The sequence below is a fragment of the Nerophis ophidion genome, linkage group LG09 (genome assembly GCF_033978795.1).
Source record: "Nerophis ophidion isolate RoL-2023_Sa linkage group LG09, RoL_Noph_v1.0, whole genome shotgun sequence".
Classification (NCBI taxonomy): Eukaryota; Metazoa; Chordata; class Actinopteri; order Syngnathiformes; family Syngnathidae; genus Nerophis; species Nerophis ophidion.
Genome location: NC_084619.1, coordinates 61,725,607 through 61,743,227, shown reverse-complemented (window position 1 = coordinate 61,743,227; position 17,621 = coordinate 61,725,607). Strand labels below are relative to the sequence as shown.

The 17,621-nt window shown below is 39.2% G+C and overlaps 1 protein-coding gene and 1 non-coding gene across 2 annotated transcripts; both read left to right on the top strand.

Annotated features, from left to right (window-relative positions):
- Positions 1-8,573: 8,573 nt before the first annotated feature.
- Positions 8,574-8,645, top strand: trnae-uuc (transfer RNA glutamic acid (anticodon UUC)). Its single transcript has one exon. It is a non-coding gene; the product is annotated as a tRNA-Glu (tRNA).
- A 424-nt stretch (positions 8,646-9,069) lies between these two features.
- LOC133559582 (cytochrome c oxidase assembly protein COX20, mitochondrial) lies at positions 9,070-16,879 on the top strand. The gene is made up of 4 exons (XM_061911468.1): positions 9,070-9,263; positions 16,258-16,372; positions 16,449-16,512; positions 16,590-16,879. Exons 1-4 carry the CDS (start codon positions 9,231-9,233, stop codon positions 16,732-16,734), a joined length of 357 nt encoding a protein of 118 aa, XP_061767452.1. The 5' UTR covers positions 9,070-9,230; the 3' UTR covers positions 16,735-16,879.
- The last annotated feature ends 742 nt before the right edge of the window (positions 16,880-17,621 follow it).

Here is a 17,621-nt window from a genome sequence, read left to right as displayed (position 1 = left end):
AGTGCAGACGGGCGGGGCAGAGCCTTCATAGCGCGTTTTTTGATCATGTGACTCACCCTTGACTTATGGAACGTTCTGGCCAAGTTTATGGCGTCCAATAAGAGCACGATTTAAGACTCTTTGAAGAGAGATGGATCTTAAAGAGTCGTTCAAGTCGACCAATCAGCGCTGACCCAGTGCAGACGGGAGGGGCAGAGCCTTAATAGCAGGGTTTTGATCATGATCACGTGACTCACCCTTGACTTATGGAACATTCTGGCCGAGTTTATGGCGTCCAATAAGAACACGGTTGAGTCGGATCTAAAAGAGTCGTTCAAGTTGACCAATCAGTGCTCACTAAGTGCAGAAGAGAGGGGCGGAACCTTCACAGCGGGGTTTTGATCATGATCACGTGATTCACCCTTGACTTATGGAACATTCTGGCCGACTTTATGGCGTCCAATAAGAACACGCTGTAGTCGGATCTAAAAGAGTCGTTCAAGTTGACCAATCAGCGCTGACCAAGTGCAGACGGGAGGGGCGGAGTCTTCATGGCTGGGTTTTGATTATGTGACTCATCCTTGATTTATGCAACGTTCTGGGTTAGTAATGGCGTCCAATAAGAGCACGATTTATGACTCATTCGAGAGAGTCGGATCTTAAAGAGTCGTTCAAGTCGACCAATCAGCGCTGACCAAGTGTAGAAGAGAGGGGCGGAACCTTCACAGCGGGGTTTTGATCATGATCACGTGATTCACCCTTGACTTATGGAACATTCTGGCCGACTTCATGGCGTCCAATAAGAACACGGATGAGTAGGATCTAAAAGAGTCGTTCAAGTCGACCAATCAGCGCTGACCCAGTGCAGACGGGAGGGGCGGAGACTTAATAGCAGAGTTTTGATCATGTGACTCAACTTTGACTTATGGAACGTTCTGGCCGAGTTTATGGCGTCCAATAAGAACACGATGTACGACTCTTGGAAGAGAGTCAGATCTAAAAGAGTCGTTCAAGTTGACCAATCAGCGCTGATCTAGTGCTGACGGGATGGGCGGAGCCTCCATAGCGTGTTTTTTTGATCACGTGACTCACCCTTGACTTATGGAACGTTCTGGCCGAGTTTATGGCGTCCAATAAGAACACGGTTGAGTCGGATCTAAAAGAGTCGTTCAAGTCGACCAATCAATGCTGACCCAGTGCAGACGGGAGGGGCGGAGCCCTCAGAGCGGGGTTTTGATCATGTGACTCACCCTTGACTTATGGAACGTTCTGGCCAAGTTTATGGCGTCCAATAAGAACACGATTTACGACTCTTGGAAGAGAGTCGGATCTAAAATAGTCGTTCAAGTCGACCAATCAGCGCTGACCTAGTGCTGACGGGTGGGGCGGAGCCTCCATAGCGTGTATTTTTGATCACGTGACTCACCCTTGACTTATGGAACGTTGTGGCCGAGTTTATGGCGTCCAATAAGAATACGGTTGAGACGGATCTAAAAGAGTCGTTCAAGTCGACCAATCAGCGCTGACCTAGTGCAGACGGGAGGGGCGGAGCCTTTATAGCGCGTTTTTTGATTACGTGACTCCCCCTTGACTTATGGAACGTTCGGGCCGACTTTTTGGCGTCCAATAAGAACAAGGTTGAGTCGGATCTTAGAGTCATTCAAGTCAACCAATCAGTGCTGATCCAGTGCAGAAGGGAGGGGCGGAGCCTTCATAGCTGGGTTTTGATCATGTGACTCACCCTTGACTTATGGAACGTTCTGGCTGAGTTTATGGTGTACAATAACAGCATGATTTACGACTCTTTAAAGAGAGTCAGATCTTTAAGAGTCGTTCCTTTCAAAGAGCCGTTCAAAAGGCTCCTAGTGACAGTTTATGGAAAAAAAGTTAGATTTCCTTTATTGATAATCGGACTCATTTTCTAGCTGGTAATCTGTTCTCATTGTGAATATAAAGAGCCGTTCAAAAAACTCGATTCGTTCGCGAAAGTCACATGCGAATGCTCAAACCACCGGCTTGAGTGCGAGTTTGTGGGTCACCTCGCTCAAAATGTCGTTTTTTGGTTTTTTTTCCCGCTGACACGGCATGTCGCAGGAAGTAGGCCACCGTGGCGTCCCGGCCGCGTGCGAGGAGCAGATGTTGGCGAGCGTGAGCACGCCAGAGAGGATTTACGGGCGTTAAGTGTGAGCCGTGGTGTCATGGCGACTTGTGTGCGCGCAGCACAATGTTCACTTGGCTATCGGGATTAGAGATCAATCCCCGGCCGACCTCAGCAGCTTTCACGCGCGCCCTTATTTTGGCGGGAGCGTCACATCAAGCCGATGTTGTTTGGGGCGGAGCCGATTGGTAATTAAACAGGAAGTGAGCCCAAGACGTTTTAATAAAGTTTGGAGCCCGGCGGGAAGCAAAGCGGCTTTGACCCCAATGTGCGCATGTGACCCTGACATGTGACACACTTTCCACGCAGGGGCGTGGCCTGTCATTGGGCGTCGCCACAATGTGGTCAGTCTGGTCAGTGGAATCTTTTATTTTCATGCTAATTGAAAAGATGTACACACCTCATGATATATTTTATACAAACATCTATGTTCAATGTTTATATTCAATATAAGAAAGGGACAAGCGGTAGAAAAGGATGGATGGATGTATGATCTATATTGGGCTGCTGAGATTGATAAACCAATGGATGCGGCGGCCAATTTTGTAGTTTTTACCTTAAAATTAGGATAGTATACACTATACCAGTCGAAATTTTACGTAGAAGTTGCAGAGCCTAAGCCGAGCTAAAATACTAACAGTTAGCAAGCCAGCCAAGTAGCGGCAAGCAACGAAAAATGACAGCAAAATGAGCTAAAAAATAAAGACGCTAGCATGCTAACAACTGTAGGCTTACGTTTAACATTAGTGAAACGCGAAAATATATATATCACTGAGGTGTAAATCAGCTATAAAAAAAAAAGCTAGCATGCTAATGTTAGCATGCTAAGATGCTAACTGCAACATGTATTACGTGCCAAAATATTTGAAAAGTGTGTTTACAATGCTAGCATGCTAATTTTAGCATGCATCAAGTACCGAAATGTGACTCAGGTACAAACCAACAAAATTAGCTGAAGAAAAATCCAGCATGCTAACAGGTATCGTGCGTCAAATAACAAAATATTTGATGCTAAGGTGTATACCTGCAAAATAAGCTAAAATAAATAAATAAATAAAAAGCTAGCATGCCACTGTTAGCATGCTAAAATGCTAACTGCAATATATGTCAAGTACCAAAGTATATTACTCTGAGGTGTGTACCTGAAAATGTATTTACAATGCTAGTATGCTAATGTTAGCATGCATCAAATACCAAAATGTGACTCGGTTATATAAATCAACAAAATTAGCTCAAGAAAAAGCTAGTATGCTAACAGGTATCGGGCATCAAGTAACAAAATATTTGATGCTAAGGTGTATACCTGCAAAATAAGCTAAAAAAAAAAAAAAGCTAGCTTGCTACTGTTAGCATACTAAAATGCTAACTGCAACATGTGTCGAGTACCACAGTATATTACTCTGAGGTGTGTGCCTGAAAAATGTGTTTACAATGCTAGCACGCTAATGTTAGCATGCATCAAATACCTAAATATGACTGCGGTGTATACTTATCAAATTAGCTTTTTTTAAAAAGCTAGCATACTGAACATGCTAACAAGTGGCATTTGTCAAGTGACTTAATATTTGACGCAAAGGTGTATAACTGCAAAATCATTAAAAAACAGCTAGCATGCTAATGTTAGCATTGTAAAATTGTAACCATAACGTGTTAAATACCATGATGTATTACTCTGAGGTGTGTACCTGAAAAATGTGTTTAAAATGCTAGCGTGCTAACATTTTAAGGTACGCGCCTGTGCCATTGCACACTGCTCACGCGTCCCCTGCGCACGGCAAATCTAGGCTGCGCACAAAATTGAATAAAAATATAAGCGCATAACAGTGTGCACGTCTGCCGTTGCTCACATGTGCGCCACTGAATGCTTAAGGGGTTTTGCCATTTGCTCACACATACTGTATTAAAAATTATAGGGGAAATTGGTGTTAACGTTAGCATGCATTAAGTACAAAAATATGGCTGAGGTGTTTACTGACAAAATTTGCTAAAGAGAAGTGTGCTGCTAATGTTAGCATGCTAAGAAGTATCATCTTTCAAGTGACAAAGTATTTGACGCAAAGGTGTATATCTGCAAAATTAGCAAAACAACTAGCATGCTAAAATGCTAACTTTAACATGTGTCAGATATCATGATATATTACTCTGAGGTGTGTACCTGAAAAATCAGTTTAAAATGCTAGCGTGCTAATGTTAGCATCCGTCAAGTACAAAAATTTGACTGGGATGTATACTGACAAAATTAGCTTAAAAAACAGTATGCTAGCTAATGTTAGCATGCTAACAGTCCTCAATCTTCAAGTGACAAAGTATTCGACGCTAAGGTGTATACCTGCAAAATTAGCAAAACAGCTAGCATGCTAAAATTCTAAATAAAACGTTTTAAAGGCCTACTGAAACCCACTATTACCGACCACGCAGTCTGATAGTTTATATATCAATGATGACGCCATTTTTTTTCTAGTGCTTCACTCTAACTTTCCTCATCTACGAATCTTTCATTCTCGCTCATATTGATGCGGAAATCGTCGCTTTTGTCGGTCCGAATCGCTCTTGCTGCTGGTGGCCATGATTATAAACAATGTTCAGATGTGAGGAGCCCTACAACCCGTGACGTCACGCGCACATCGTCTGATACTTCCGGTGCAGGCAAGGCTTTTTTATTAGCGACCAAAAGTTGCGAACTTTATCGTCGATGTTCTCTACTAAATCCTTTCAACAAAAATATGGCAATATCGCGAAATGATCAAGTATGACACATAGAATGGACCTGCTATCCCCGTTTAAATAAGAAAATCTCATTTCAGTAGGCCTTTAAATACCATGATGTATTACTCTGAGGTGTGTACCTGCAAAAATGTGTTTAAAATGCTAACATGGTAATATTAAAATGCTAACAATTGTGCTATTGATAGTCTATAGGTCACAATTGGCCCTCGGCCCGCACTTTGGAAGCCCCTGGAATGTATATTCACGCATCAAGCACAACTTTTTCAGGAATTATTGTCATCATGATAACATGTGACACAGTTGACGTGACAAAAACAGATCACTGAGGCTCAGCAGCACTAAGGACACACGCACGCACACATACACACTCACACACACACACACACACACACGCTCCCTCCCCCTGCTCCATATGGATGCAGTTGTGGTGCTGACAGCTGTCAGTGTGGCTGGGTTGCTCTTAGCGGATTGGTGATCTTTTTGGCGCCACCGTGTATGTCTGAGCGCGCTCAGTGGCCAAAGCTCCAACAGCTCGCTGAGGCTCCCGACCACGTTGGCCTCCCACCATGCGGACTCTTCTGGACAGCAGCTGGACAAAGTTTGGACCTGCTGGTCGAGACTCTTTGGACTGGTGGACCGGAGCGTCTGCACTGCCATCCACGGACAGACAGCCTGCTGTGAGTACACACACATACCCCCCCCCCCCCCCCCCCATGTGTATATATATATATATATATATATATATATATATATATTTATATATATATATACATGCCACAAAGTGATTCTAAATTAAAGAAATAAAAATACATACAATTTCAAAAAATATATATGTATATGTATATGTATGTGTATATATATATATATATATATATTTTTTTTTTTTTCTCCCAGGATATAATTAAAAAAATATATAATACAAAAACATATTTATGAAAAATATACATATAAATATGGGATTAAGTATACACATCCAAATGTATATATATATAAATATGTACATACATATAATATATACCGTATTTCCTTGAATTGCCGCAGGGCATATAGTATGCGCCTGCCTTGAATTACTGCCGGGTCAAACTCGCTTCCCAAAATAATTAGCGCATGCTTAGTATTACCGCCTGGTCAAACTCGTGATATCACGAGTGACACTTCCCCTGTCATCATTTTCAAAATGGAGGAGGCTGATTTCAATACCGGTAATTTGAAATCACATAAAGGGAAGAAGATTAAGAGCTATTCAGTAGGATTTAAGGTCCAAGTTTACATCACACTCAAATTTATACTGCATACCTTTGGTAAATGCCAGAGTGAGAAGAGGTTTTTAATCATTACCGCATGCTTACTTTTACCGCATGCCTTTGGTAAGCGCAGGAGTGAGAAGGGGTTTTAAATCAATTAGCGCCCCGGCGGCAATTCAAGGAAATACGGTATATATATATATATATATATATATATATATACCGTATTTCCTTGAATATATATATATACATATATATATATATATGTATATATATATATATATATATATATATATATGCCCTGCAATGAGGTGGTGACTTGTCCAGGGTATACCCCGCCTTCTGCCCGGTTGTAGTATATCTATATATACATATACATATATATATATATATATATATATATATATATATATATATATATATATATATATATATATATATATAGTATATCTATATATACATATATATATATATATATATATGCCCTGCAATGAGGTGGTGACTTGTCCAGGGTATACCCCGCCTTCTGCCCGGTTGTAGTATATCTATATATACATATATATATATATATATATATGTATATATACATATAGTATATCTATATATACATATATATATGTATATATATATATGTGTATATAAATATATATATATATGTATATTTAATTATGTATATTTTTTATGAACGTTTTTTGTATTTTTTTTTTGTACTATTATTTTTACAATAAGGTAACAAATTTTTAATGTTTTACTTCTAAAGTGTATGAATATCAAAGACGTAAGTGATTTTAAAAACGAATATACTGGAAAAAAAATGTTTTATATATATATATATATATATATATATATATAATTATACCTAGGTAATATGTTTGGCTATTTTACAATAAGGTAACAAGTTTCCAATGTTTTACTTCTAAAGTGTATGAATATCAAAGACATAAATTATTTTCTAATTATATACTGGAAAAAAATATGTTTTATATATATATATATATACATATAATCATACCTAGGTAATATGTTTGGCTATTTTACAATAAGGTAACAAGTTTCCAATGTTTTACTTCTAAAGTGTATGAATATCAAAGACATAAATTATTTTTTAATTATATACTGGAAAAAAATACAAAAATACATCTATTTAATACATATTTATAAAAATATTTTTGTTCTTATACATATGTAATATTTTTTGCCATTTTACAATAAGGTAGCAAGTTTCCAATGTTTTACTTCTGAAGTAGAAAAGACATGAATTATATATAAATACAAAATGTTTCGTAATGTATTTGTTTACTATTTATTTTAAAATAAAGTAACAAGTTTCATTTTATTCTATGAACACTAAAGAAATACACAGCAACTTAATACTTAGTGGAATCTTTTGCCCGTCGTGCTCTTTACTGCCCTTTAGCGGTTATAAGGCAGTACTACATTAGTCCTGACTGCGTCATGGGCGCCCTCTGCTGGACAAGCACTGACAGGACATGGCCACACGGCGCTCACTGGTTTCAAACCGATTCTTGCAATATTTTTATTTAGTAAATAAATGATGATAAAACAGGCTACAAGTGGATGTTGACTTATAAGTAAGCGCGGGAATGAACAAAAAAAAATATTTAAACTTTTTTTTTTTTTTGAAGAATTATAATAACGAACGTCCTCCAATTTTTTGGATGATCTTGACGTTATGGCGTCATGTGACCTATATGTCATGTGACTTGTGATTGCAGAGTTCTGGCGGGGAGGCCATCGGTGCAGGGTCCATCACCACCATCGCCATAGCAACCGTCTCCTTCATCCTCCTCCTCCTCAGCGCTCTGGGCTTCGTGCTGTGGCGGCGCAGGCGGGGCTTGGTCTTCAACGGGAAGCTGGGATTGGCCAACGTGATCGCCCTGGAGGACCTGCAGGACCCCGAACGGAACTGCCAGCTGCTGTCGTCGCTCCGCCGAGACCGCCAGCAGCATCAGCAGCGGCTGCCGAGCTCCGCCTCCGAGCAGGATGCCACGGACGGCGTCTTCCTCATGGTCTACCTGCCGCCGCCGTACGAGCACACGCTCAGCCGGATCGCCAGAGCCGCCAGCACCAGCAGCTCCAAGGACGGCGACCTGGGGCCTCCAAGTCCCGGACCCGAGGGAGGGGACGGGAGGATGACCACAGAGTCCAAGGCGGCAAATGATGACATCACTTCCTGCTGAGGGAATCCAACCTGCACACCTTGTGTCCACATCAGTCCACTAAATGCAGTGTCACGTCATTACAAGTCATAGCCCCTCCCACACCGACGTCATTCACCTGCGGGGAGAACTTATGAAACAATGGGAGGGGGGAAGTGGGCGTGTCTAAAGATGAATGAATGAATGTGTCTCCAACGTCTTTGTTGTCTTTCACATGTATAATAAAAACAATTTGAGTTGACTCCGCCTCGATTTCGTCATAACTACAGACTTAGACTGAGCACGTCCCATATGGTCTAGCGGTTAGGATTCCTGGTTTTCACCCAGGCGGCCCGGGTTCGACTCCCGGTATGGGAACTCCTATTTTGAAGCAAGGACGTGTAAAACCCACACAACACCTACTTTGCGTTGTAATAACTGGTAATTAATCGACATCATTTGTTATTGATTGATTGACACTTTTATTAGTAAATTGCACAGTTCAGTACATATTCCGTATAATTGACCACTAAATGCCACCCGCGACCCCTAAAAGGGAATAAGCGGTAGGAAATGGATGGATGGATGGATGACCACTAAATGGTAACACCCGAATAAGTTTTTCAACTTGTTTAAGTCGGGGTCCACGTTAATCAATTCATGGTATCAAACACGGTTAAGGTTTGTGACGTCATCTTCTTAGTTAAATACGCTGCATAAGTTAAGTTAATTTTAGCAAATATAAATTCGTCGTTTATGTTGCGGAAATGCTGCAATGAAGCGGAACCATAAAGCTGTGCGGTGGCATTTCCTGGAGTGGTCGGACATTGCAAGGCGTCGGACCAGTTCAGCACAGCGTATATGTAACTGCTGCAAAGGTCGATTGGTCCTTAAAGTGTATATTTATTTATTTATTTATTTGTTTAAAGAAAGTGAATTTATAAAGTTCAGGTGTGGTGTGAAATGGCCGAAGATGAAGAGGAGAGCAACAAAAAAGTAAGCGATGGAAATGACGTAATGGACCAAGGTTAGCTCGCTGGCTAGTCTCTGGCGTCATTAATTAAGAAATAATGTTATGTTCTCCCTCGGTGTAATTGTCTTTTTCGCATTAACCTAATTACTAAGATTTTATGTCAAGTGTTGCTTTAATCTATTTTACTTGGTCAAATAAGGCATGCTTTAATAGTTGAAACTCGAGCAGCCTCTTTATTAGTCAAGACAAAAAGGAAGCGCGTATGAAAGAATAGTTGCGTGGTCAGCAAATATTTTGGTCATTGATTCATTTTCTTTCATAAATGGAAATTATGAGCAAAGAACGGCTGGTTTTTTCGAATTTATTTTGAAATACACAAATGTTCCTAAATACCGGAAACGGAAGTTGCTATTTAAAAGACGAGACTGAAGGAAAACAAACGATATGGTGTTTTGAGTCCTGCTTCACAAAGACCAGGTGATCATGGATGGATCATTCTTTTTACTTATAAAAAACAACCATGCATTGTATCGTTTTTACTTTAAAAAACAACCATGCATTGTGTTGGGTTTGTTCTTTCTTCACTCATCTTCAATGAATACTCAAGTTGAATATAAAAGAAAGATGATGGTTTATTTTAAGGATGGCTCAGTACAATGCCTCACAGCACCGGGAAACAAAACATCGGTAACTGTGGAAAATAGAACACAACTTCATCGCGCTTCTTTCTGTGAGTCTCTCATATTCTCTCGCGCGAAGTGAACCGGAAGAGATCACGTGATGATAACACAGGCGAGCCTGCACTACCTTATATAACCTGTTGGAGGCGCAAAACAACAACAGCAAGCCTCTCTCTTGATACACAGAAACAGCATTAATAACAATGAGATCACATTTACTCAACACCCCCCCTTGATCTCATGACCATGAAACAGTGAAACACATTAGTTTCCAAAAAAGAATAATTTGAATTTGTCAATCTTGGCTCTTGTAGTAGGTTTTGATAAGATGTCTGCAACCATGTCTTCTGTAGGACAGTAGACCAATTAAATTTTCCCTTCAGTGAGTGCCTCACGAATGAAATGATATTTGACATCAATATGTTGGACCTCTGTCTATTAACTGGATTTTTGTTCAGTTCTACTTTCTGTTCAGGAGTGCTTCTAGGTTTGCATTCTGACATGCCAAACCTTTCAAGCATCTTTTGTATGTACATCTTTTGATCCATCTTGATTTCATTCTGTTTCCGTTCAAAATGAATACCCAGGAAATAAGATATCTTACCGAGGTCTTTCATGTTGAATTTGGCTTTCATTATGTTTTTGAATTGCTCAAGTGCTTCTTTGCTACTTGCAGCAATGATCAGGTCGTCCACCCAGATGATGACAATGACTGTTTCATTTTCTGTTTGTTTTCGGTAGACACAATGAGCAGATAGGTTTCTTTTGAAATTGTTTTGCTCTAAATGGTCATTTAGAAGTTTGTACCAATTTCTTCCTGATTGTTTTAGGCCATAGATTGATTTCTTCAACCTAAATACTAGTTTTTCACCTGTGTCCGATGTTTTCTGAAAACCTTCTGGTTGATCTAGGTATATCTCTTCATCAATGGGGGCATGTAAATATGCCGTTTTCACATCCATCTGGTGGACGGTGAGGTCATTTTGAACAGCTATTTGCATCAATGCACGCACAGAAGTAATGTCTGCAGTTGGTGCAAATGTTTCTTGATAATCTATACCTTCAGTTTGACTGTATCCTTTGGCAACATATCTAGCTTTGAAAAGCTGTCCTTTCTCTGTGTTTTCTTTGAGGGCATAAACCCACTTTCCGCCTATTGCATTTTTCCCTTTTGGTAATGTTGTTAGTTCAAATGTGTCATTTTCTTTGAGAGATGCCAATTCGTCTTTCATGGCTTTTTCCCAGCTGGCTGCCTCTGATGACATCAGGGTGTCTTTATACGTCTGTGGGACTCCACACACTGCCCTGCAACAGTGATCAATAATGTCATGGCTTTCATTGATATCATCAATATTTGTTACATATTCCTCTAAGTATTTTGGAGGAACAATTCTCTCTCTCTTTGGGTAACGACCTCTTTGTTCTATCCTAGTCTCTATGTTAGTTGTGGCATCATCTAACACCACGTCTTCCTCTACTTCGAGAGTTTGTGTTTGGTTGTCAACATCATTTTGAGGTACAGTTTGACTTTCGATGGTCACTGATTTTTCTGACACAGTGTCAGGTAATTTGGTTTCATTGCTTTCGCAATCTGGGATGTCCAAGTCATATGCATTTGTTTGTGTGTCTTTTTCTGCAGTGTTCTTTTTGGTGAATTTTACCAGTCTGTGTTTTGACACTTTTCTTGACTGTGGATCATAGACCAAGTATGCTGGACTAATTTTACTATAGCCCACAAATACTCCTTTCTCACACCTTGGTTCAGGTTTCTTGTGAGTGTGAGTGTATGCGTAACACTCCGAGCCAAACACCCACATTTTTGAAATGTTGGGCTTCTTTCCAGTTAGCATGAAATATGGTGTGTTCTTTGTTCTGTCATTGTAACATCTGTTCCGAATGTGAGCGGCACTTTGAACAGCATAAGGCCATAATGTTTTTGGTAACTCTTTTTCTAATAGCATACACCTTGCCATTTCAAACAGTGTTCGCCACTGTCTTTCAGCTGTACCGTTTTGATGAGGAGAATAAGGTGACGAAGTTTCATGTCTGATACTTTTCTCTCTCAAAAGTGTTTGAAAATCGTTTCCAGTGAACTCAGTTCAATTATCTGAGCGTATACATTTTACGTTGCCATATGGGGAAACGTCTGCAATGAACTTCTCTGTCGCAAGGGTAGTTTCACTCTAATTCTTCAAGAAGTAAACAAATACTGCCCCTGAATAATCATCAGTAAATGAGACTGAATATTTATGCCCATCTAATCCAATTGGGTCAATGGGGCCGGCCAAGTCAGTGTGCACCAGCTCTAGGGGTGCACTAGCTTTGACATCAGGTAATTTGTTCCTAGTGTTAGTGAATTTTCCTTGTGTACAAATGTCACATTCTATCTTTGTATCTCCTGTAACTGTCATGCCTGTCACAACATTTTGAAGCTTCAACACATCATTCACATTGCAGTGCCCCAAGATCTCGTGCCATGTTTTCACATCACAACATAGATTCACTTTGTCTTTTGACATCATGTCATGCACAGAGTCATCGTATGGTTTTTGATGGTTTACCGTTTTGAGGTAGTACAGTCTCTCGTGTACTTCTAACTTGAAGGTGTTTCCTTCTTTCGTGATGAGCCGGTTTTGTCCTTCTTCGAAGATCACTTGAGCTCCATCAGTCGTGGCTGCTTTCACCGACATGAAGTCTTGTGGGTAGATAGGGATGAACAAGGCGTTCTTCAGTGTGACAGGGACACTTTTCCCTTCCGTGTTGCGTAGAAGAACCACTGCATCGCCTCTCTTCAGCGCCACGTTGTTCTTCCTTGTTCCATCAGCCAACTCCATGTAGTGTTTGTTTGGGTTAAAAGTCTCATCAAATCGTGTAAATTTGCTCTTCTCAGTGATTATGTGTGACGTCGCCCCACAGTCCACCATCAGTCCATTTTGTTTGATGCCGTCTGGAAGCACCAAATGACTGGCTTGGAACACAAAGGAGGTGCCACTTTCCTTTGAATCTTCTTCTTTCTCCATAGTTTGTTTAGCAGAGTCAGGCTTGGTTTTTCTTCTGCACGTCTCGTCTGTATGTGTTGTGCTTCTGTGATAGTTGCACCACTTTGGTGTTGTTTTGTGGGGACAATTTCTCGCAAAATGTCCACGATTCCCACATCCATAACAGGTTGCTGACGCTATGTCCACTTTCATTACGTTGTCTGAATTTGGTTTGTGTTCAAATTTCTCTGTCTCTTCGTAGCTTCGTAGTTTGCTCTTAAACTCCACAAAAGTCACTTCATCGTTGCTCTGTGTCATGTGAATGACGAATGGTTTGTATGGTTCCGGTAGGCCCCGCAGAACCATAGCAATGCTCAACTCATCGCTTATTACTTGCTTTGTATTTCTTAAAGAAGTCACAATCTTTTCGGCTCTAATGATGTAGTCTGTAATAGTTTCTTCAGAGTTTTTCTTCAGGGAACACAATTCGTTGTACAGGGAAATAATTCTTGACTTACCATCACTGGCATAATGGCGCCGTAAAATTTGTAGTGCTTTGCGACCATCGTCAGCAGCATCTCTCATCACCAACGACAGACTTTTGTCGTCGAGGAACTGGATTAGCTCTGCAAAACATTCTGCATTCTTCTCTGGGTCGACTTCACCAGAGGAAAGTATTGTGTCCTTTAAACCTTCAAGTCTCATGCGACCAAGAAATTTTACTTCCCAAAGTTCGTAGTTGTCCTCGTCTCCATCGAAGACCAGGCGCTGCCATCTTCCTCCCGTTGCATGTCTGGGCCCATAACCTGTTGGGTTTCTTCTTTCTTCACTCATCTTCAATGAATACTCAAGTTGAATATAAAAGAAAGATGATGGTTTATTTTAAGGATGGCTCAGTACAATGCCTCACAGCACCGGGAAACAAAACATCGGTAACTGTGGAAAATAGAACACAACTTCATCGCGCTTCTTTCTGTGAGTCTCTCATATTCTCTCGCGCGAAGTGAACCGGAAGAGATCACGTGATGATAACACAGGCGAGCCTGCACTACCTTATATAACCTGTTGGAGGCGCAAAACAACAACAGCAAGCCTCTCTCTTGATACACAGAAACAGCATTAATAACAATGAGATCACATTTACTCAACACATTGTATTGTTTTTACTTATAAAAACATGATGTATTAGCAGGGGTCACCAACACGGGGCCCGCGGGCACTAGGTAGCCCGTAAGGACCAGATGAGTCGCCCGCTGGCCTGTTCTAAAAATAGCTCAAATAGCAGCACTTACCAGTGAGCTGCCTCTATTTTTTTTTTTTTTTTTTTTTTTTACTTTACTAGAAAGCTGGTCTCGCTTAGCTCGACATTTTTAATTCTAAGAGAGACAAAACTCAAATAGAATTTGAAAATCCAAGAAAATATTTTAAAGACTTGGTCTTCACTTGTTTAAATAAATTCATTTATTTTTTACTTTGCTTCTTATAACTTTCAGAAAGACGATTTTAGGGAAAAAATACAACCTTAAAAAGGATTTTAGGATTTTTAAACACATGTACCTTTTTACCTTTTAAATTCCTTCCTTTTCTTTCCTGACAATTTAAATCAATGTTCAAGTATTTTTTTTTATTGTAAAGAATAATAAATACATTTTAATTTAATTCTTCATTTTAGCTTCTGTTTTTTCGACGAAGAATATTTGTGAAATATTTCTGCAAACTTTTTATGATTAAGATTAAAAAAAATATTCTGGCAAATCTAGAAAATCTTTAGAATCAAATGTAAATCTTATTTCAAAGTCTTTTGAAGTTCTTTAAAAAAATGTGTTCTGGAAAATCTAGAAGAAATAATGATTTGTCTTTGTTAGAAATATCTGTGTTGGCCCTGCGATGATCTGGCGATTTGTCCAGGGTGTACCCCGCCTTCCGCCCGACTGTAGCTGAGATAGGCGCCAGCGCCCCCCGCGACCCCGAAAGAGAATAAGCGGTAGAAAACGGATGGATGGATGGATGGAAATATAGCTTGGTCCAATTTGTTATATATTCTAACAAAATGCAGATTTGATTTTAACCTATTTAAAACATGTCATCAAAATTCTAAAATTAACCTTAATCAGGAAAAATTACTAATGATGTTCCATAAATTATTTCTAAACATTTTTCAAAAAGATTCGAATTAGCTAGTTTTTCTCTTCTTTTTTTTGTTGAATTTTGAATTTTAAAGAGTCGAAATTGAAGATAAACTATGTTTCAAAATTTAATTAAATTTTTTTTCATGTTTTCTCCTCTTTTAAACTGTTCAATTAGGTGTTTTTTTCAATCATTTATTGTCTACAAAAAACCTTCCGTAAAAGGAAAAAAAAATGTACTATGGAATGACAGACAGAAATACACATTTATTTTTATATATATATATATATATATATATATATAGATAGATATAGATATAGATAGATGGATGTATGGATTTATTCATTAAAGGTAAATTGAACAAATTGGCTATTTCTGGAAATTTATTTAAGTGTGTATCAAACTGGTAGCCCTTCGCATTAATCAGTACCCAAGAAGTAGCTCTTGGTTCCAAAAAGGTTGGTGACATCTGAATGTATTGTATTGTTTTTACTCATAAAAGTACAATGCACTGTATTTAAAATGCATGAAATGCAATAAAATGCCTATTGACTAATTTATATACCTGCTGTTTCAAATCTGATACACACATTTTCAAAACAGTTTTCCTATAAAATATAGTATGACATATTGTGTAATTTTACATTGCATCAACGGATTAACTCTTCATATTGATGTGGTTCAACAAAAAAAAAAAAAAAAAAAATTCTTAGCTTATCTCTTTCAAATGTGGCAGAGTTTCTCTTCAGAAATCAGCTTCGTGGCAATCTCGCAGGATGACTGTAGAGCCCTCTATTAAGTCAATTACTGCCCTCATGTGGATTATACGAGTAATGCATGCATCTGATCTTAATGTAGAGGGTTCAAAAATGTATGTATCACTTGCGATACATTAGGCGTTTCAGGTTTAAATTGAAACCAAACCGTCTTTATATGTAATTATTGCTCTTTGACATGTAAAAAACATATCTGATTTAAAGGGCTCAAAAAATTATGTATCACTTATGATACACTAGGTGTTTCAGGGTTGAACTAAAACCAAACCATAAATATTTCAAAGTGGCCTCAAACAAGTCAATACAAATGTCTAAATATTGCTCTTTCATGCGTAAAACAAAAAATGTTTTTTTTTTCTAAATAAAATAAAAGTGAGCTGTGCAAATAAGGTTTGTATCATGGAGGACAAGGTCCAGACAGAGTCCATAATAAAGTGAGTACGTTTCTGCGTGCAGGGTTTCCGCCTGCTTGGGATTCTGGACGTGCAGAAGACGCCTTGTGCCCGAGAAGCGGTCCTGCACGGAGCCGGAGGTTCTGCTGTTGCCGGACTGGCGCACTTTTTAGTCACGAGTGAGTGTGCACGCGCCATGGTTTCCGACACGCCGGATCGATTAGTCATGTCTGGACTCACCCGTTGACTGTGTAGGTCGCGTCAGGAGGTCCTACGATGTCGGCATGGCGGCATTCCTGTTGACCACCTTGGCTTCCTGGTCAGTCTCATTTCACTTGTCAAAACTACTTGGTACGTTCAGCCAGGTGCGCTGACAGGAAGTGTGCACATGCGCAGGTCTTACTGTCGCATGAACAACGCCAAGATGCGCGTGCAGCAGAGGATGATCCAGGACGCCATAAAAAACAAGGTGGTCTACGAGGGAACCAGTCTGGACCCTGCAGTCAGAACCAGAACACAAGCGTCACCGGGCCCCTCGTGACCCCTCAGAGACTCCGCCTCAACTCCTAGAGGCTGATGTTTGTTGTTGTTGCCATGACAACCGCTTGCACCTGCACAGAAACACTGCTGCATGAGTGCCCATACAGGAAGTGTAATAAATATAATCATAAATGTCTCCCATACAAGGTGAAGACTTACTTGTTGCTATGGTTACAGTAAATTTAAATCAGGGTTGTCCAAACTTTTTCCACTGAGAAATGTTCATATTTTTCAAAACCAACACGATCCTTAAGTTTGTTTTTTTATTTACCTTTAGTGCTCCCCTCACCCTCAGTCATAAAATAAGTTTTTTTACTAACTTAAAACTGTCAATATGTTTTTATTTAATGATTTATTACCTTTTTGTGAAAAAGAAACAATTTTTTTCTGACAGAAAATAATCAAAATAATAATTTGACCAAAAAATGTTCAAAGTGGAAAATGAAAAAGCCTAAATAAGTCAATAATTCATAATATTGATTTTATTTCATTATTATTTTTGGAGCAATGCGTTTTAAAAAAATTCCACTAAAATTCTTAGGGATCTTAAAGTTCCCCACTTATAAAATTGGTAAAAATAAATACATTCATTTTTTTACTTACAGTTCCTAAATTTCTTGATCAACTTCAGATCCATCCATTGATTTTAAGTGTATCTTCTTTTTTGGTTTTTGTTTGTGTGCCCCTTATTGTCATAGAAAACTTTGTTTTTCATGGTAAACCCCAAAAAAAAAATGCAATACTTTCCCTCTAAAATATTTCAATGTGGCCTTAAATAGGTTAATAAATTATAACATTGATTTTGATGCATTATTATGTTTCAACCACTGAGTTAAAAAAAAATCCCACTTAAAAGGGATATAAAAGGCCCCCTTTTATAAGTGTTAA

Excerpts from the sequence above, each read along its gene's own strand:
- LOC133559582 (XM_061911468.1), top strand. The coding sequence starts at position 9,231 with ATGGCCGAAGATGAAGAGGAGAGCAACAAAAAA. Across the intron at positions 16,373-16,448 it reads GGCGCACTTTTTAGTCACGA|GTCGCGTCAGGAGGTCCTAC; the intron begins GTGAGTGTGCAC and ends TTGACTGTGTAG. Across the intron at positions 16,513-16,589 it reads TTGACCACCTTGGCTTCCTG|GTCTTACTGTCGCATGAACA; the intron begins GTCAGTCTCATT and ends GCACATGCGCAG.